Source organism: Lutzomyia longipalpis, chromosome 2 (genome assembly GCF_024334085.1).
Source record: "Lutzomyia longipalpis isolate SR_M1_2022 chromosome 2, ASM2433408v1".
Lineage (NCBI taxonomy): Eukaryota > Metazoa > Arthropoda > Insecta > Diptera > Psychodidae > Lutzomyia > Lutzomyia longipalpis.
The window spans coordinates 4,568,056-4,588,631 of NC_074708.1; the positions used below are offsets into that span (position 1 = coordinate 4,568,056).

At 32.6% G+C, this 20,576-nt stretch overlaps 5 protein-coding genes across 8 annotated transcripts in view; 3 read left to right on the top strand and 2 right to left on the bottom strand.

Moving 5' to 3' along the window:
• Positions 1-9,203, top strand: part of LOC129788784 (uncharacterized) — a 12,063-nt gene extending 2,860 nt beyond the window's left edge. The window contains exons 2-6 of one of the 3 annotated variants that reach the window (XM_055825119.1): positions 3,039-4,215; positions 5,594-5,775; positions 7,682-7,789; positions 7,982-8,086; positions 8,322-9,203. In XM_055825119.1, coding sequence (XP_055681094.1) covers positions 5,596-5,775; positions 7,682-7,789; positions 7,982-8,086; positions 8,322-8,657 — 729 coding nt within the window. In that variant the 5' untranslated portion in view covers positions 3,039-4,215; positions 5,594-5,595 and the 3' untranslated portion in view covers positions 8,658-9,203. The remainder of the gene's footprint in view (positions 1-3,038; positions 4,216-5,593; positions 5,776-7,681; positions 7,790-7,981; positions 8,087-8,321) is intronic. The other 2 variants (XM_055825120.1, XM_055825121.1) reach the window with 2 other exon arrangements.
• LOC129788711 (mucin-5AC) overlaps positions 1-20,576 on the top strand; it is a 1,053,002-nt gene that overhangs the window by 135,744 nt on the left and 896,682 nt on the right. The window lies entirely within an intron of this gene.
• LOC129788728 (uncharacterized) lies at positions 11,574-16,088 on the top strand. 2 transcript variants are annotated; one of them, XM_055825034.1, is made up of 2 exons: positions 11,574-13,803; positions 13,928-16,088. In XM_055825034.1, the coding sequence occupies exon 1, from the start codon at positions 11,600-11,602 to the stop codon at positions 13,442-13,444; it is 1,845 nt and encodes a 614-aa protein (XP_055681009.1). In that variant the 5' UTR covers positions 11,574-11,599; the 3' UTR covers positions 13,445-13,803; positions 13,928-16,088. The 2 variants fall into 2 exon arrangements, with proteins under 2 accessions (XP_055681009.1, XP_055681010.1); XM_055825035.1 differs by having other exon boundaries at positions 14,702-16,088.
• On the bottom strand, positions 18,509-19,762 carry LOC129788795 (RNA-binding protein 8A). Its single transcript, XM_055825133.1, has 3 exons — positions 19,614-19,762; positions 19,372-19,515; positions 18,509-19,308 (listed from the first exon to the last, which is right to left on the bottom strand). Exons 1-3 carry the CDS (start codon positions 19,669-19,671, stop codon positions 19,016-19,018), a joined length of 495 nt encoding a protein of 164 aa, XP_055681108.1. The 5' UTR covers positions 19,672-19,762; the 3' UTR covers positions 18,509-19,015.
• Positions 19,862-20,568, bottom strand: LOC129788800 (HIG1 domain family member 2A, mitochondrial). Its single transcript, XM_055825139.1, has 2 exons — positions 20,266-20,568; positions 19,862-20,192 (listed from the first exon to the last, which is right to left on the bottom strand). Exons 1-2 carry the CDS (start codon positions 20,420-20,422, stop codon positions 20,032-20,034), a joined length of 318 nt encoding a protein of 105 aa, XP_055681114.1. The 5' UTR covers positions 20,423-20,568; the 3' UTR covers positions 19,862-20,031.

The window sequence follows — 20,576 nt, forward strand, 5'->3', positions numbered from 1 at the left end:
ACCAGAAAACCATGAAAAGTAGCCAATTAATTTCCTTCTCATCGCCAACAAAAACAAAAAAGCATAAAGTGAGATTTTTTTATTCGCTGCAACAGCAATCAGCAGAAATTGCCACCCTCTCGCTATTAAACACACTGTTGCTGACTTTGGTTGTTGGGTGTTTATTGATAAATGAATTGCATCACTGAACACGCTACTAAAATGGCAAAATTTTCATTAATTTCGCTTCTCTCACACACATATGAGGCTCAACTTGCACCTCTGTGGAGGACTTTTATTGTGCTGCACCTGGAAGGTTGCAAACTTCATTTTCATCGCACACACATGAAATCATTTTGCGATAAAAGTGCACACCGCCGTGAAAAACTCGTTTCCCACTCATCTTGAGATTTCCATATAAAGTGTTTACATTGCTGGTGGTGTGTATATAACTCTGATGAAATAACCAGTAAATCACACGATGAACAACAAAAGAAAAAAAAAACGTCTTGACCGTCCTTTCCTTTACTAGAGGAAAGAAGAGAAAACTTTTTAAGGAAAAAAAAGTAAATTTTCGTTGCATTGCAAGATGTGTGAGTTTTTCTCGATTATGGTTAAACTTGAAAATCTCACAGTAAAAGCTCCTTTCTCATCGTCATATCGCGTCTAATGTCGCGACAGACGACGTAAAATGAATGATAAAAAAGAATCAGAGTAAGAGACGCAATCGCTCTTCATGCTTCAATCACATGATTATCTCTCTCAATTTTTCTCTCTCTTTGTACGAGTTTTCTCACAGAACTTTGCCAAGATCCCGAAAGAAAAAATAAGTCTTAAACAATTTTCCCACACAAATTTTCCAATTTTCTCTGCAATCACACAGAGGAGACATTGGTTGTTGCGCACTTCTCATGACCTGCGCACTTTGACACAAAACTCTCTCAATCAGGCAGAAAGAGTTGTATTCAGACATTACATCCGCTACAAAAAAATCCACGCAAATGATCTATTCGTCTATTGAGGAAAGCACACGAGAGGTGAACAATGCGCTACTCACCCTCTACTACGCCCCCGCAAATAGGGGCCCATTTACACGAGAAATTTTACTGATGGCATAAACATTTTTGGGTGGATGCCGCTACACACCACTCAATGGCAAAAAAAAATTGCAACAGACATGCCCCATTATATGTAATTCCCATCAATTTAATTATTCATGTGTGCAATTTTAGGGAAATTCAATGGGGAATATTTTCCATTAAAAAGCAATTAAGAGAGCCATAGGGGTGGAAAATTGAAAGGGACACAATTAAACTGATTTATTTATTTATTATTTTATTTTAGGGATGTTGACGTAGTTAATTTAAAACAAAAACAATGATTTAGTATTATTCTCAGATAATTTTCTGTGAGTTATGTATTCTGAGAATTTAGAATTCTTTTTTTTTCCTTTTGGAATGGAATTTATTTCTTTAAAAAAATCACAAGTTAATGCAATTTTTATCCCTAAAAATGGGCCTTATTCAGTGACCAAGAAACCTTTGAAATTCGCTTGAAATCTTGAAATTTCCGTACAAAATTCAAAATTTTCAAAGGTTTTGTTAGTCACTGAATAAGGCCCAATTTATCTGAAAAAAAAAAATTGATGAAAAACACGATTTATTTTAACTTTTAAGATATTTTAGTTAAAGTGAGGTGTTACGTTAATTTGGTCTAGTTAAGGATCTATGTCCCTTACGCAATGCAGTCTTTATGGGCCTTAATTTAGCTTAAAATGAGATCTTAATTTGTTTCTTTGACTGATAAATTCCACTTTTCTAATAAAATAATTAACGTTTCTATTGCTAATTAAATTGTGTCTTTTTGATTGATTAATTTGTATTATTTGGGCTAATTTACATTGAATACTTTGAATATTTTTAACATATCGTCACTTGCCGCTACCTTTGTTGTATCTGCCTCAAAACTCCATAAAGTTTAAAGCTAAATACGTTAAAATAATTATCAATCAAATAATCAGTCAAAAAAAAACTTAAGTGAATAAGTTCAGAGAATATGATTTAATCAGTTAAAAAAAACACAACATTCCAGTTAAAAAATGAAATTAATCCAATTGAAATTACTAAAAGATAATAAAGAAAAAATTCGGTTTTTTTTATATTCTATTAATCCTTTTAGTATTTCATCAATAATGTTTCGTTTTGAATTTAATAGAAGCTTTCTCAGGAATGCCTTTTGAACAAATTCAATGGCCTGATGAAGATGAAAATTGTATCGAAACATCAACGGAAAACCAATTTGAAGAGTTTCAAAAGCAATTTTAAAGCTTATGTATTTTGAAACAAAAAACTATTTGAAATTCTCACATTTTCCAAAATTATCTGACCAGCTAGACCTGAGGAAAGGGCTATAAGTATCTTCGAAATCTCTTCTGTTTGTGACACTTTATCAACATATTTTTGTTTTTTTTTTTTTGTTTTTAATTATCTTATCCTTCAAAATATTGTAAAAATTATTCATTCACAAATTCTTCAAATATTTTCTCATTTTATTGTTTTTACTTTTTCTTCTAAAAACAGTATTTCCTGTGACTCTAAACTATATGTTTTGGTATATTATTATTTTTAAGAGTCTTGAAGAGATAAGTTTTCTCAAAATATAAATTTTCCCGTCATTCATGGTGCTTTGTGCATAAGCAAAAATTCGTAGAAATTGATAAAATATGAATGATGGGAGGGAGGCGCCTATGTGGTGTGTTGTGGAGTGAATGAGACGACCAAAAGCCAATAATATTTTGATTAAATTGTATATAATGATGTAGATCGTGAGAGCATAAAGAGCAGGAGACACTTTTGTCGTCACGAAAGGTCTTTGTCTCATTGAGTATACGGTGTGTGTGTCTCTCTCTACGAATTCTCTCTCCCCTGTCTTGTTTTTTGGGGGAATTTACCAAAAAAAAAAAAAATTCCACAACTTCCAGACATAAAAATACTTTGAGAAATAAAAAAAATATTCGTCTGGTTCTAATGTGTTTTTGGTTATTCCTTTTATCATTTCAGATAGCCACAAATTAACAAAAATGGACCCAAATCAATAAGGAAAATCAACACCAAATAGACACACAACACGCATACAACCGAAAACAACCTATCTCTCTCTCTCTCTTAATGCAAAAATGGACTAAGAATCGTCAAATATCATCACACAAATTACACATTTTAATCTTTTAAGACAACCAAACAACACTAAGAATTCACACAAGAAAAAAAAATAAGCTGAACGGATAAAAAAAAATTATTTTCATCGAATAAAAATCATCATCATTTTAACTCCTTTTGCTGCAACATCTCTTAAAAATACAACTTTTGGGGGCTCTTTGAGTTGGCATTTTGTGGTGCAAAATAAAAAGAAATTAAAGAAGAATAAAAAATCTCGAGAAGAAGCAGAGTGCGAAAAATTCTCAATATTGCCCAAAGAAAAAAATCTCTTGGAGGACAACACAACAAAGAGAATTCTCCAGACACAAAACGACGTGTGTCTGAGAAATTCTTTCTGCATAGAGTCATAGATTTATCAGCGAGGGCTTCTCTCGCTCTCTTTGCATTTTGGGGCAACGTGTGTACACACACATTAGCTTTTGGGAAGGAAAAAAAAAGGGCAAGTACAACGACCAAAAGTTAGTTTGTTGAAGCTCTTGTAACGCATCAGACCAACAATCCCAAAAAGGGAAGACAATTCACTTCTGCTTACTTGTCTTCTTCACATCTCTGTTAATCAACTGAAGGAAGAACTTTCAGTGTTGAAGCGTGAAGATTTTTTGAGTTGTTATTGAACTTTTTTCATCACCAAAGGATTTTTTTTGTTGTAAAAAAAGAAATCAAAGAAATCAACAAAAGTGTGGGTGTCTCAATAAAACAAGGATTCAGAGGATTTCCAGGAGGAAAGAATAATAAAAAAAAATATTTGTTGAAAGTGAAAATGCCCTCAGAGATGTTAGAAAGAAAAATTAAGATGATGAATTTCTGTGAATTTGCACACGATGAGTAGGGATACGTGGTTTGAGGGTGGAACACATTGCGGGGGTTGCTATCAACTCACCACCATTTGCCACATTTTGTGCCAGTACCACCCATCTGGCCGGCATCAGCGGACGCCTTCTCAGCACCACACCGACTCAGTCGAGTGGCAATTTGGGAAGATCACGACACGTGAATGACATTCTATTCAGTAATTAAGGTGACTAAGCTCTTTTTACTTTTATTCTCTTTCCTTCTCTCTCTCTTGATTTTCTTTTTCTTTCCTTTTTTGTATTTAAGTACGTAGATAGGGGTAACTGGGGCAAAAAGTTAGAAATGCAAGACAACACATCTTCAATATCTCAGTAAATATTATTTCGTAATTGTTCTAATTTAGGGGTAGATTCTGATAAAAATCTTTCATTTTCTTTTCTTACAATTCGTCAATTATAAGATTTTTGGTATTCTGGAAAAAATCTTAAATGATTTTGACATTTTGTTCCCATCTTTAATCGTATTTTTGAAATATTACTTTTCTAGGTCTCTTTAAAGATCTTTCTGACCATTTGTTTTTCTTTTCTAGAACGACAATAGAACGATTTTTTAAATGTTTTTAAAATTTTAAAATTTTGAAATTTTTGTTTTTACACCTATCTGTCAAAATCTTACAATGATTTTTAAGTTGTTTGAAAAGAAGATGAAAAATTTTTATCAGAATCTTCCCCTTTAGTAAAAATGTACCTTTTATAACTCTAACTAAGACTATAAAGTTTTATAAAAATTGATCTATTATTTTGGGATTTATTTAAAAAACAAATTTTTCGAATTTCAAAATTACTTTGACATTTCATTTCAAGATCGTATTTTGGCGTATTTCTCCGTATTTTTTTTTATCAAAATGCATTTTTTTTAGATAGAGTACCTATTGCAGAACACGAACCTAGTCTAAATTTTCCGAAAAAAAATTCCGAGTTTTCCCGTAAAAAAAAGTCACTTGGAGCAAAAAGTTAGAATCCGTTTTTAAGACAGTTAACTTTTTTTATTTATTAATTTTTTAATTTTTCCCCAGTCAGCACATTTATTACCTTTAATTTAGGATGTTATATTACTGGCTATTACTAATATTTAATCACTTATAAAATAAAAAGTGAAATTTCGTAAATTTTTCTAATTGACACAAATATCTTATTCTCAATTGTTTTTTTCATAGTGTCTAGATGAAATAAATTAAAAATATTTAAATTTAAGGACAAAAAAAACGTAAATTAACATTTTACCCCATGGCTGGGGTAAAATGTTAAAAGTTCAAGGTTTCGGAAAATCGACTGAAAATGCATTTTCCCGTTGAGTTGGAAAATAATCGTGTGAGACAACGTTGTAGCCCGGAAAATTTTCTATATGATAGTCTTCATTGGAAAATTTATATATTTTCAGGAAAATCAGGAAAATGTTACTTCCAAAAAAAAAAACTAACTTTTTGCCCCATGTCACCCTATATTTAATTTTTTGTGTGTTTGGTTGTGCAGATAACCACAATTGGGGTTTATTTTTTTTATTCTCTCTATGTCTTCTACAATAAAACATAAAAAAAAATGTAGGAATGAAGTATCCCCAGCTTGTGTCTGCTCGTGCGGTTAACGCAATTTCCGATTGGCTCATATCGCGACTGGAGGATTTGGGTGTTGATGCACCAGTTGTCTATTCACGCTTGCTCCTATCGCTGCTTCATACGCCATTGCAAGTGAATGCCTTGGATTTGGCCGAAATTCCCCAGCTCAAGGTGAGAAATCATTCACATTTTTTTCCTCTTCTTCTTCCTCTCTTGATTCTTTTATGTGCAAACTTCTTTTTTCTCTCTATTGACAAATTCACAATACCCCGCTACTGACCCGAATTAACCACGTTAGGAAAAAAAATGAATAAAAGCAAAAGAGCTCGCGCGATAGTAATTTTGCTGACCCCGCGTGCAATTTTAACTGCAACATGTTGATTTTCTTTTTCTTACTTATAACTAAAACAAATTCTCTGTTTATTTGTCTTTTCCTTGAGGGAATATAAACAAAATTGTCTCTGAACTGGAGGGATTTTTTTACAATATTTATTTTATCTCTCAATTCGCGGGGATTTTTTTTAAATTATTGTTATTATTGAATACGTGAGGAATTATTGAAATCTGAGAATAGCATAGAATTGTTGTTTTGAATAAAGAAGAATTTTTATATTCGAATAAACCTTGCGGTTTGAACCGTCACATCTTTGAAGAATTGAATTAATTTGATCTAACAAAAAATAAATAAATTGTTCATGATGTCAAAATAAAGAAGAAGAAGAATTGATTGCAGAGAAGAGCTCTGATTGGCTGAGAAAATCAACTAGAGCATTTTTATTGGCTAATACTAGTTTGCTAGGCAAAACTTTGATGCAAAGTTAATTTAAACAGTACAAACTGGGCAAAATGTATAATAAGATCTTTATTACCATTATCTATAGCTAAACGATCTAAAACATTGTCCGAAAGTTTTCATTTTTTTACGCTTTAAGAAAGTCACGTGATATTTATTATCCGACTAGTGAAAATACTAATTTTTAAATTTTAATAATTTCTTAATAAATAAAATTTGCAGCAAAGTTTTACAAGAATTTGGAAATGTTTTTTTTTACAGAGTAAAAAAAATTAGAACAAAGAAAAATTTTTTTGTGTGATATCTATAAAAAAAATAATACCCTACTTCTAGCCAAGACACATTTCTTGCTATAAAATAATAGTTTAGATATTCTGGCATTGCCATTCTTTTTTTTTTTTATTTTCCATTGTAATTGTTACAGTAATTCTCTTTGTAAAATATATGGGTTTATTTCTGGATAAAAGGGCTAGTCATAATTGTATTTAGAAGTTACTAATATAAATTATACATATATTTTGGTATGAGTCTAGGCTGCCATAAAATAAAATAAAAAGAATTTTTTTTAATTGACTACTACAAAATATTGTAAAGAAATTCATGAAGATAAAACAATCTTCAACGTATTACGGACCAGCCGGGAAAACTTTATTGACATCAAATGAATATAAATATATTTTGTTACACATCGCGTAAAAAAAATATTTTCCAAGTATTTTACCAACTTTAACGTGGTGTAATTATTATTTCTCTTTAGTAAGAAAAGAAAAGGAATTTTCTTAAAATATTTAAATAAATAGACATGCCAAAGCTTTAAAAATATAACGACTAAAGCAAATTCCTAGAAGGATTGGATTAGAAAAGATTCTTAATAATTTGCCCTAATTTATTGTCTCTTTGCATTTTTGCTCTCTTTTGTTCCTTTCGAAGAAGAGAAAATTTAAAAATTGATGAAAAAGAAGCTCTTTTGGGTTCTTTCTTCTGTCCTCGTGTGTTTGCTAATGATGTCTGTCTAGTATTTTAATGAGAAATTTCACTTTAAAGCAATAATGTATTGAGGGACAATCATAAAAGTCTCACGATGACCATCAAATTTAGGTTTCCCTTCGATTCTCCGTAAAGCCTTAAGCTTCCTAATGAGTTATAGTCTTAGGTAGACAGATTTGAAATTTTGGAATCTCTCACACAAGGGAGCAATTAGCATTAACAAAGCTACCTTATATCAATTAAAAAGGCACAAATTAAAGTTTTTTTAAAAAATATATTCTTTGTGTTCTTCTGCAGGGGTGGTTTGCTAGAAAAAATCGTCGTCTAACACCATCCGATGCAGAAGCTCTAAAGAAGTTTGCTGCCGTTGAAAGTTTAATGGAGGTTGCTGAATCTGATCAACAGGTAAACAACAAAAATTTTGTTGAGATTTTCCCTCCTCCTCCTCACGCGTGGTTTTCTTTTATTCCCGCCATCGTGGCAGCTTTATTTATTTATGCAAAAAGAAATATTATTTTTGGATCCAAAAAAAAAAACTGAAGAAAATTTTAACCTTCATCTCTCTCTCTCTTTCTCTTTTTTACGTTTTATGCGTAGAAATCAAATGTTGAGGATTTGGTGAATGAACTTTGTAAGCGACTTCGTGAAATTGAGAATAATTCATCGGACTACGAGGAAAGTGTTGAGATGGAGGCCAAAACGGTGAGTTTTTTTTTCTCTTCTGTCTTATAAAGTATTTTAATTTTTAATTTTGCCATCTGTTACCTCAATCTCAAAGAGAGATGTGTGTGAGAGAAGGAAAATAAAAAAAAAAGAAGATAGATGGACAAATAATTGTGCAAATAGAGACAGTTTTTGTACGGAGTCTTTTGCTAACAGGAGATTATTTTTTCTTTCGTCTCTTCGCGAATAATTTAAAAAAAAATTGAATAAACAGATAAATGAATCGACAACAAAGGCAGAAGATCCTACCAAGAGGTACTACCGGGCTTTTCCGGCACTCTCAAATCGTCCATTCGGCGAGGAAGGTGGTGCTGCAGAAACCTCGTCGGCACTATCATCCGCATTGACATGGCCCAATGAGATGGGATGTGGCGGAATTGGGGGTGAAGAAGACAGTGTTGGGGTACAACAAGGGGGTGCTGTGTGTGACGATGGAGATGGGGGTGTCACCAGCAGGGCAAACAACAATGGGGGTGTAGCTGCAGCCGCTGGGGTGAAGCGCAAAACTAAAAGGCGACGCAATAATGGTGAGTTTATAAACTTCTTATAAATACGCTATCAACGCCTCCCTCTCTCTCTCTCTCTCCCACACTGATAAGGAGAGTTCAGTGCTTTTTTTTCTTCTATTCTATTGTATATGTGTTTATTACACGGAAGTTCTCACAGGGCGCCCTTGAGATGTCGATGACGCCACACAAAGAGAGCTTAATTTTTTTTGTGTGTGTGGTTTACGAGGGAGGGCCACCTTAAAAACTCAAAAAAAAGACATTGCTCACAGTTATTATTATTTACTCAATTGTCTCACAAATGATTGTGGATTCGCTCACAAAAGTTTCAAGAAAGAAAAAAAAACGTTTTAAACTTTACTGGGAAGTTTGTGAATTAAAATGAGAGGGGGAGGGTTAAAGTTTTAAATGTTCGTGCTTTCTCATTAAAGAATCAATATCCTAAAGAAAAGAATAAAATTAAGAGGTGAGGATTTCATTTCAAGGAGAGACTTGATAAAGTTATCACGATTGAATGAGACGTTAAAATTTTTTTGAAATAAAAAAAACTATTTTTTTCAAGTTGAAATATAAATGAATAAGAAGAAGAATTGACGTTTTGAAGAAAATCTCTTCTGATTGGTTGACGAATTCGGTCAAAGCGTTCCCATTGGTTGCTTTACAACCTCTACGTCACTAAGTGGTGAAGCTTTGGTGCAAGGTTAATTTAAAGAGAGTATAGAGAAAAAAACAATTTCTATGAACTTTTTAGTTGCCTGAAATGACTCAAATAGATTTATTAAAATAAAAGAAATCAGAAAATTTTTAAATAATTAGTCCATAATTGATTTTTTTAATCTTTCTCGGGAATTTAAATAAAAATAAAAAAAATTGTGACACAGAAAATTATTGAAAATTAATATTGGTCATAATTTCATGGGAATTTGTTGTAATTGACTGATTAAACTATGAATGATAAATCGGTCATTAATATTGAGATAAGAAATTATTGCTCCTGATTCTGTAGAAAATTTATTTGTACTTTCTTAGTAATAAAAGAATTCGTGTTGAATTCGATAACATTTTATATTGAAATCATTTTTTTGGCATTCTAGTTTATTTTAGTTTTAATTATTGAAAATTATATGAATTCAAAGGATTGAAAAAGCTCTTCTGTAGATCATTCAGAATCGTTAATTTCTTTTACATTTTTTTTTTTAATTCATAAACTTAATATCCAGATATTTTATAGGATAAAGTTAAAAAAAAAAAGATGAAGTGTGTTTCGACTCTAAATTTTATTTATTTTTTTTTTGTTAGAAATGTTTTATGATATTTTTCTTTTGAATTCTGCAAAAGAAAAAGAAATAAAAAAAAATGTAGTTTTAGAAAACAAAGCCTAGACACATTTTGTACTATAAAATATTTGAATTTTGATTATGAAAAAAAAAACAGAATATTCTGTAAATTAATAAGACCTATAATACTTTTATTGATCTTTTTTTTTGTTATTAAGAAGCTATTTTAATTTTTATATCATAACTCAAAAAAATAATTGCTTTTTTCATTATTTTTATTATTCCATAAAAAAAACGGTTTTCTACGAACTTGAGACTTGAAAGAATATTTCTGTGTGGCGCCCCCTATTCGGGGCGCCACAATGGGTTCAGCGTTAATTTAACATGAAAAGCAGTTTATTTGTTCTGGAAAAAACGCTTCTATTCACGTTTTTTTTTACTCTAGCGGCTCTATTTTTTTTTTTTAAATATTGACTTAAATAAAAAGCAAATAAAACTTTTTGAGTTTACGCATCTTTTGGCGGCAGAAGTTTTCAGATATCTCACGTTAATCAAAAGTTATTCGCGGTTAAAATCATGTCCTAATTTCCTGGCCATCATGTACAAGTCCGATTTAGATCAAATGAAGCGCAAATGAAAGGTTTCGTTCAACCCTACAAATGTCTAGGACATGGCAACTTCGAGAAATGATCGCAAGTGGTGCTAAAATGAAAAACAAAATTTTCGAAAATTTCGATCTCGAATTTTTCGAAAATGGCGGAATAAATTTTCTTAATTTTACTGAATTTCTGATATTTTATAGCGGGTTTTATTACTTTTCAAACAAAAAAAAATAAGATTTTTATTTTATTTTATTTATTTTTCCGAATTTATGCAGTTTTAACTTTTATTCAGGGTCTAGTTTGCCTTAACACTTAGAGGATTTTTGTGGACACAGTGGCCATTTCGAGTTTTTAAATCGTCATAGATTAAAATTAAAATGTATTGGACCTATCGTGATAATTATCACGTCTATTTGTAGGGAATTTCAATTGCTTTTAATTAGGTGAAAGAAAAACCGGAAAATATTTTTCTTCGTATAAGATAGTTAAGATCAAAGTCGAAATTATACGCGGAGGATGAAAATGGATACAGTGGCCATTCAAATTCTCATACATTTTTGGCGGCTTTTTTGTGAACTCATTTTATTGCCGGAAATGATCAGATAGTTACTTAGAGAACTGAAGGAAGTGATTATTTAGACGCATTAAGAACATCGGCAAAATTGTAGCAAAAAGTTTGATTTGAATTGGCAGTTTTGCATTCTTTGCATTGATTCTACGCAACTTTTTTCATTATCAATTTTTTTTGATAAATAATTTAGAAATTGAGTGCATAAATACTTGAAATAGAGAATTAATTAAACTTTCGATCCTCATTCAATAAAGCAGATCTACTATTAACAAAACATTTAATATTTGGCCTTTTCATTATGTTGGACACGATGAACATTTTGATTCTCCGCGTAGGTAAAAAGTGTTCGGTCCTCCAAGTGTTAATTTTACTGAATTTCTGATATTTTATCGGAGATTTTAATACCTTTCAAACAAAAAAAAATTACGATCTATTTGCTTAATCTGATTGACTTGCTAGCTAAATCAAAAAAAAGGTTAATTTCACCCTTCTTTTCTTTCTCTTTCTTTTGCCAGTTTGCTCCCGATGCGAATGTAATGGGATACCCCCTGAGTGATTTTATTGGATTGAGTAAGTGGTCAGATCAACCATTTGTTGGATGTGACGAAGAAATTCGTCGTGATAATTTGTACGATGAATGCAAATCTCTCCCAATAACATCATCATATGCAAGTAATTATGCTCAATCCTTTACGGGGAAAAGTGAGGCATTGCACGATGATGGGGATGAGGGGCGTGTTACGTTAATTAATCACTCGAAAGATTCCCATTTTACCGTTGTCCGGAAATCAAATCATGCCAGTGGTGGTGGCTACGGGCAAAAGTTTAAAGGATTTATGACGGGAAATGCAGCAGCAGCAGCAGCAGCAGCAGCGGCAGCAGCTTCAAATGATTCGGAGAATCTTCTCACATCCGATCGTACACACTTCCGGCCGATTAAGCAAACTTTTGTTGATGGATTCATCTTTGATATACCCTGTACACCGGATAATATTCGCTACGAACGCACGGATACGGGGTCAATGTATTTTGATTCGGAGCGGTATATGGAGTATTTGGGACGTGAGGAGCATGCCGAGGAGGTGGATGATGTTGATGGTGGGTGTGGCGGGAAGGGTATTGGGGGGAATTTTCGCCTTAAATTCTGCGTGAGACAAATTGAGAAGTACAGCCAGACGGAGGATCGTTTGCTCTTCCTCAGTGGGAGGATGTTTACGGAACCCGAAGCTGGGAGATGCCGCCGTGATGGGGATGATGATGATGATTCCGATGTGGACATGACACCGGATATCTTTACGCGTCCCCCCTATCCATTTGCCGCGTATGATGATCAAGGGAGTGTTGATTGTGATGATTTGGATCTCTTCCGGCAGTCAACGTACAACAATTTGCATCACTACCAATCAATGTCCGGGAATTGCTTCGGAGGTGGCGGAGGCGCTGGGGAATGCTTGGATCTCGATAATTGGACAATGGCAGAGATGAAGAAGAATTGTGTGGAGAATAACAATAGTCACACACTCTGGGGGCATTGTACAGCGTGCAATAGTAGCACAATGTCCCTACCGGCTAATCGTCTTCTTCGGGATGAATTGTATGCTGATGGGGAGGAGATTCTGTCGGATTTGCGCTATATGCAGAATTTGTATATTGGTGAGGGGGATGAGGAGAGTGAATGGGAGGAGAATGATGATGATGATGATGCGTGTGGCAATGGGGGCTGCTTCCCTGAAGATCCAGATGTGGCAAATAAGAGACTCGATGCGGCAAAGGAGATGTACTACTACAATGTGAATAAACTCATTTCGGATCTTTTGCGTCCGGAAACGGTGAAACAACTCACGCAGGTATTGGGTGAACAAAATCAAAAGACCATCATGGAGGGGATAATGAGTGAGAGGGCAGATGGTGGTGCGGAGGCGCCACAACCGAGGGCAATTCAATGGAAAAATTATCTCCCATGGATGACAACAAATCCCGCAGCTCCGGATACAACGTGGAGTGAGTGGAAGGAGAGTCAGGGGGGGATGATGGATCGTGATGAGATTTCCTACAATATCTCCGATGATCATTTAAGGTGTCTCATGCGGGATAATAATCAGGGTGGGGGTGGCGATGGGGAGGCCGTAAAACCCCGCCCTGATCGGAAACGTCGTCATTCGGCATCACAGAATGTCCCTGAAGACATCTCAATGGGATTTCGGAGTAAATTCCATGGGAATGCCATGCTGAAGGAAGCATGGGATGCCTATGAGCCACATCCAGCTGAGGGGGCGGCTTTCACGGAGCCCACGCAGCCATTGCCCGCTGGGAAATTTGCCCTCAATTCCTCGTCAATCTTTAGTCGTGTCACGATGGTTTCGCGTCCCCTAACACGCTAATTGCGTGCTGAATCCTACCCGGAAGAAAAAAATGAGAATTAAAGAAAAAAAAATCCTTTCCCATCTCCCAAATGAAAATTCCCCACAAAAAAATAAAAAATCCTCCCAAAAACAAACAAACAAACTGTTGCCAAACCCGGAAATGAATTGCAAATTAATCAATGGAACGACACACAACACACACACACAGGAAAAGAAAGAAAAAGGAGAGAAGTTGTTTAATCCCGCGAAAAAATTGTGGAATGGTTTTTTTTTCAATGTTAAAATCATGTTGTTTGTGTTGAACATTTATTTGTTTATGCTGCTACACGTGAAAACTATGCTAAAAGGAAAAAAAAAAGAAGTAGCACGCATTCGAGGTGAGTTGAACCTTTTTTTTATACAAAAAAAAAAAGAAAGAAGAAAAATCCCTCTTTTATATAAAAAAAGGAAAATATCCTTAAAAAATATTTTTTGTGCTAGTTAATTCATTTTTTCTTTAAGGTGAATTTGCGCGAAAATGTAATTAAATGGGAAGAATTTATTAATTTCAAAAGAACAATTTAATATTATATTTTATCAACAAAAAAAAACATTTAATGAAGAATTTTTTGAACTGATGTAAAAACAAAGAAAAACAAATCTTAATTTTGAGACAAAATTTTAGTTTAAAAAAAAAGCAAAATTGTGTTGAAGATAAAACAAAGAAGCAAAAAAAAAAGAGAAAACAATCCCCCAAAATGATGAATTATAACTATTTTATTACATTTTCAATTTATTATTATTATTATTGTAATACTAAATGGATGAAACTTTTAGTTCAATTTTCATAAAATGCAAGAAAGAGATGAATTCAGAGAAAGAAAAAACATGAAATATATAAACTAAATAGTTAATATAGAACAAAGAAAAAAAAGCAACCAAAACAATTTGAATTTCTACTCTTTGAATGTTTTTTTTTTTTAAATAAAATGTGGAAAGTGTCATGAGCAAAATTTAGGAAAAATTTCAATTCGATGTACTTACGACGAAGAGATAAAACGAACATTTTATTCGTTTTTTTTTTTTAATTATTTAACAACCAAGGGACGAGAAGATGAGGAAAAAAGCAACAAAAAGGGTAAAAATTCAAATTGAAATTTAATTAAAAATATAAAGAGAAAAAAACAGAAAATCGTAATAAAAAAAAGTTTAAAAAAAACTCATAAATAGTTAACAATTAGTTTTCTTTTTCCTCACACAAAATACACAAAAATACATACCAAATTTTTTTTTCAGACTATCGCAATTTTTTTTGTTTGTCATGTTAATGAATTGATAAAAAAAAACAACAAAGAAATGGAAACAAAATGCGAAATATTCTTGTTCTTCGTGTAAGTTTTAGATAAAAGAAGTATGAAGACAAGAAAGGTTAAATGTAAAAAAAAAGAAGCAAAATCATATGAAAAATGTACACAAACACAATTTTTTCGATTTCTTCTCAGAGTATAAAAACTTTTTTTTATTGTTTGTTTTGTTCCTCCCACATAAAAAAATGTTTTGTAACCCTTTATGTGATGAGGAATACAATGTAAGTTATACTCTGAGGAAATTCTCGAAAGAAAACACGCAAAACACATTAATAATTAAATTAATGGGAGTGAAGGAGAAAATGAAAAGAATAAAATTATTAATTAGAGTATTTAGGAATGATGAGAGGGGGTGAATGGATGGAGAAATTCATGGATAATCCGAGGAGTTTTCCAATGAATTTCTAATGGAGAAAATCATTGCTATTCTGCGGGTTTCTCGGGAGGGAAATGTGGAGAAATAATGGATAATCCGAGGAGTTTTCCAATGAAATTTCAGTGGAATTATTCTTAGGCATTTCATTGATTTCTTTACTAAAATGGAGAAGTAATGGATAATTCGAGGATTTCTCCTATGAATTTTCTAATGGAGAAATATCTAAAAATTCCATGAGTTTCTCAGTAAAATAGACATGGAGAAAAGCATGGAAATTCCAAGGATTTTTTCAATGAACTTCCAATGGAGAAATTGATTGAGTTTCCCCGGAAGAAAAATTGGAAAATACGTGAAAAAACTGAGAATTTCTTTAATGGGATTTGAAAGGAAAAAATTAATTAAATGTTTGAATAAACGTGTCCTTTCAGCCACTGAAGAAGGCCCGCTATTAGGGCCGAAAGCTTTGGCTTTAATTGCTGCTTTTCCTTGGGTGAGTGGGAATTTCCTCTTGCGAACACCGGAAGCATTGAAAAACAAAAGGAAAAATTAATTAATATTCCATGGAGAAATAGAGAACTAGTGGAGAATTCGAAGATTTCTCCAGGGGATTTGGAATGGAAAAATCCTCTCAGATTTCATGAATTTTTCCATAAAAGAAAATGTTGGAATACATGGAAAATTCAATGATTTTTCCATGAAATACAGATTGGAAGTAAATACAGAGATTCACTGAATTTCTCTAAAATGAAAAAAAACCGGAGAAATATTGGAAAATCTCTAGGTTTTTCCAAGGAACTTCCAGTGGAAAAATCTTCAGATATTCCATGAGTGTTTTTCCAAGAAAAAAAAATGTATTTTTGAAGATGGAACAAGAAAAATAGATTAGTAAAAAAATCCATTTAATATCCCTTTTATCTTATTAGGAAAAAAAGAAATAAAAGGACAGCTAAATGATAAATAAAAAATATATTTAATGAAAAATAATTTTTAAGCCTACGAATGAAAATTCCAGCTGTCACTATTTAATTTAATCCACTGTTATTCTGAATTTTTCTTTTAAATCAGTGAAAAGAAGTTTTTTTTTTGTTATCTGATAACACCCTCAACAAATTCGTTAGATCAAAATATTTTTTAAACAAAGAAAATCTTTTTTTTTTAATAAAAAGTTTTAAAAGAATTAAAATCAAAACAACAATTAAAAAAATAGATGGGATTTCTTTGCTCCCTTTGGGGCCAACAATTTATTTCCATAGCCATGTTGAAAGTGCTACAAGAAAAAGTAAAACTAATTTTAGAAAATTGAATTAATAAAAGAAGTATAAACATATTTTTACTGCTAGAAATAAACATAAATGCCTTATAATTCCAAAATAATGAAAAAGTTATTTCACCCCACGTTTTTATCCCATTTTAGAATGTTTTTTTATAATTTTTTCTTAATTTTGGGAAGGGGAAGTTTGTTTTTTTTTTTCAACTAAAAGGAATCCTTTTGTTTTGCAATAGAGTTGCTTTTTAAATAAATTAAAAAAAAAGAAAATGTTGTGCGGTAATACAGCAGCAATAAATTTAGTATAAAAAATATATTAAATTAAAAAAGAGAAAAAAAAACGTCTGGAATTCACTGAAAGAACTAAAAGAGAGAAAATAAAAATTCAGCAAAGAGCACAACATTGAAGAAATAATATTTAACAAAAAAAAAAAATGAGTAATATTAGTTGCAATGTAAATCATCCTTTTTAATCTAATATCTTAGTTTTCACATTCATTTTAATCTCAAGAGATGAGAAAGAAAAAGATATCTTTGTAAATATAGTGCTTGTGAAATTTTGAAGGTTATGGGATTGTCGTAGGAAATTTCCATTGGAACATAGGATTTTACCGAGGATTCTCCACATTGAATAGTCCACTAAATATGTGGATTTACCAACATTTTTTAAGTTATTTATTTTATCAAATTGAAAATGTTGATTCAACGTCTTTTGTTATGCTAATTTCTCAATTCTCTGTTAAATCTTTTTTTTTGTAATAAATTATTTTATTTTTATTCCCTTTTTTGGGAGAATTCTGCGGTATAAAATCCTCCAACAAATGGATAAAGTTTTCAACGTCAATGAGAAGGAGAGAATAAACAAAAATCATGCGAAAATAAGCTCATTTAATTATTATTAGAAGAAGGAGAAGAAGAAAAAACTAAAAATAAGGTGGAACAAGAGAGAAAATATTAAGAAAACAAAATAATTAATCACTTGTTGTAGAAGGGGCGACTAAAAGGAAATCTCCACTGGAAAAAAATTTAATTTGGTGATGGAACTTTCAAGGAAAAATGGGTAGTCCAGTATTTGTTCGATTTTTATAACCACAGAAATCATAAAAAATAAGAAATGATTAATAAATTTATGGATAATTATGGGACTACTCTATATCACCAAATTAGGATTTTTTTGAAAGAATTTTTAAGCAAGAAAATTGTGCAAGAAGATAAAAATTCATTTCAGGAACATTTTTTTATCTTCATCGAAAGGAAGGGAAGGAATGCACACAAAATTGGAAGATTTTTGTGTATTCAAATCATTAGAAGAGAAGCATAAAGTGGAGAAAAAAATGAAAAAAAAACATTGAAAAAAAAGAGAATAAATCATTTGATTGGGTAAAATATCAATGAGAATATTTTGCAAAATTGAAGGGAATTTATTCCGCAAAACAGAGAGCTAAAATACGATGGGAGAGGTGGTTTAAAAAAAATACGGCAGTGTAGCGGCAATTAATGGCTGTTTGTAAATTTGACGTAACCCCAGTGCTGTCAAATTTTCAGATTAATTGTCAATCTTTTGCTGTCATAAATCTTATGTCAATTTGACAGTACTTGGGGGTAACGTAACATTTTTTTTGCTAGCTTACACTGTCGTATTTTTTTTACCAGAAAAAATAGAAAAGAAACATAAAATATATTTAAAAAGAAAAAAATGTAAAGCCTCTGTATAAAAAAGATAAAAAAAAATCGAAAATCCTTACAAAAAAAAATTAGCACCATACAAAAATTCACCTTTATTTAATTGAAAGTTTTTTTTTTATTTTTGGCAGATTTTGAAAATTATTAAGAATCTTTTTTTTAAAGGAACAGAGAAGCAAAAAGAAAATAATGAAGGTTGCCGTGCCTTGAGAGGTTTTAACAGCTTAAAGAAATCAGAAGAATTAATTTTGAGAAGAAAAAAAGGAAAATTTTTCAGTTAATTAAAGGAGAAGAATATTTAATTTAAAAAGAAAAAAAAAAGAGAAAACATAAAATACCGTATAGCCACAATGGGTAAAAAAAAAATCTTGCAAATGGGCAGATTAAAGAATATTAAAGAATTAAAACCATTTTACCAAAAAGTATCTTTATTTATACACAGAAAATGCAAGAAAAAAAAACATTGAGAGAAGATGAAAATAGTCAAATTATTATTTAAAAAAAAAAGAGAAGAAAAACGTTGAAGGAGGTATATTAACAAAGAGAAAATAGTCTAATTTTTCCGTAAGAAAATCCAATAATTTTTTATGAATCAAAATCCATTTAGTTTTCTTATTTTTTTTTAAATTTATAATTTTGAAAAAGAAATTAATAAAAATTTCAATCAGGCTGTAATTTGGCACACTTCTGGCGCAAAAAAATGATTAATTTTATGAAGAAAATGAATTTTTATGATTTGATTCATAAAAAATGTGCATAGTTTTTTGGAAGCAGGGAAGCAGATGAGATGGCTTTTGTGGATGGGAAATAAAATGAAAAACTATGCAGAATTTCGGGTTTTTTTTTTTGTCATCAATTTATTCACTCTCAGCTCCCCTTCCGGACGTTGGGCCACCGCAACACCTTCCCGGAATGAATTATCTGCGTTTTCGCTCCAATTTCTTCGTCCTCTTGGGACCCTTGACGAAACACCAATCAACTGCAATGGTCTGCCCGAGGATATCGGACCCATTGAGGGCCTCCTTCGCCGCTAGAGCCTGCTTGAAGGTCTCATATTCCACAAGAGCGTACCCCTTGAGGAAGCCCGTGCGTCGATCGAGATTCAAATGAATATTCTTGATGTCCCCGTACTCAATGAACTTATCCTGAATGTCATCCTCCTGTGCTTCCTCGTGAATTGATGTTACAAACAAAATCCAACCCTCGACGGCTGAAAAAATTACAAGAAAATGAGGATTTTCTTCTGTGGGCGTGAAGTGCCCCTGAAACTTACATCTCTGTGGTCCGGGATCCAATTCATCGTCATCCTCTATCCGGACACTCTCGTAGTCATGTATGGGTTGACGTGAGGAGCTCTCATTGCCAAAACCACGTCCTTTTCGCTTTCGTGCCTTCTCCTTTAGCCGTACAATCCCCTCTGCGGAGCCCCCGAACGAAGGAAATAAAAATATAAACAAACATTGAGGTTATGTTGAGGATTTTCTCCTTAAAAAAGGTAAATTAATGCAAACTTACGGTCTCCATCATCATCTTCGAAATCTTCAGCATTGTCAATGTCCAAAACATCAGCCATTGTAGCACTTTTCACGGTTTTTCACACCAAAATTCACGAATTTGTGAAGATTTTCCGGAGTTTTGAAGCTGCTCACGCACACAAATAAAACTCTTTGGGTTATGGCTTCTTTGCGACTACAGCGCCAATTTGTCACAAAAGGCCGTCAAAAGTTTCTTATTCAAATTCTCGAACTGAAAGTTTTCCCGAATTTTCCTCTAAAAATATTAATTTTATTAAATCCCAAGGGGCTAACAACTAGCATAGAATATCCTTGAATCCTCAAGCCAATGCATAGAGTGCTTAGAGACCTATATACAGGAAATTATGCAGTGGAGCAGGAGGATAAGAAAAACTAAGATCCGGGAAAAAGCAAAGTTCCTATTTCTTGACCGTGGAGAGGATGACACCAACCATGAGGGCTACAACTGTAAGTCCTTGGGCTACAATACGCGTACGCATCATCATCTGCGCCATCCTCTTCTCGCCACGTCGGAAACTCCAGAGGCCGTATGAGAGAGCACCGGCAGTGGCTAGGCAACCTGGAATGACACCGGGAATTAACTTTTTAACATGCAGGGAGATTCAGTCAGGGTGAAGAAGAATGGGGCTCACCTATGGGGACAAGGGGGTTCTCTTTGATTTTCCTCTTCATCTTCTCCTTGGTCGTCTCGCCGGCTACTTTATCCCCAAAATCCTTCTTCAGCTGAATCCACTGAAGTTCCATTTCTTCCTGCTCTTTCTTCTCCTTCTCTGACATCTTGTCCCCCATGCTTATGCAATGAAAATCACGTGAAAACTCTCCCTCTGTTCACTTTGGATTAAAAATTAGTATTTTACAGAAGAAAAGCCGGGAAAATTCCTTAAAATTCCGGGATAAAAAAAATGAAAACAAACCTTCCTTCCCTAGAGAACGAGATGCAAGA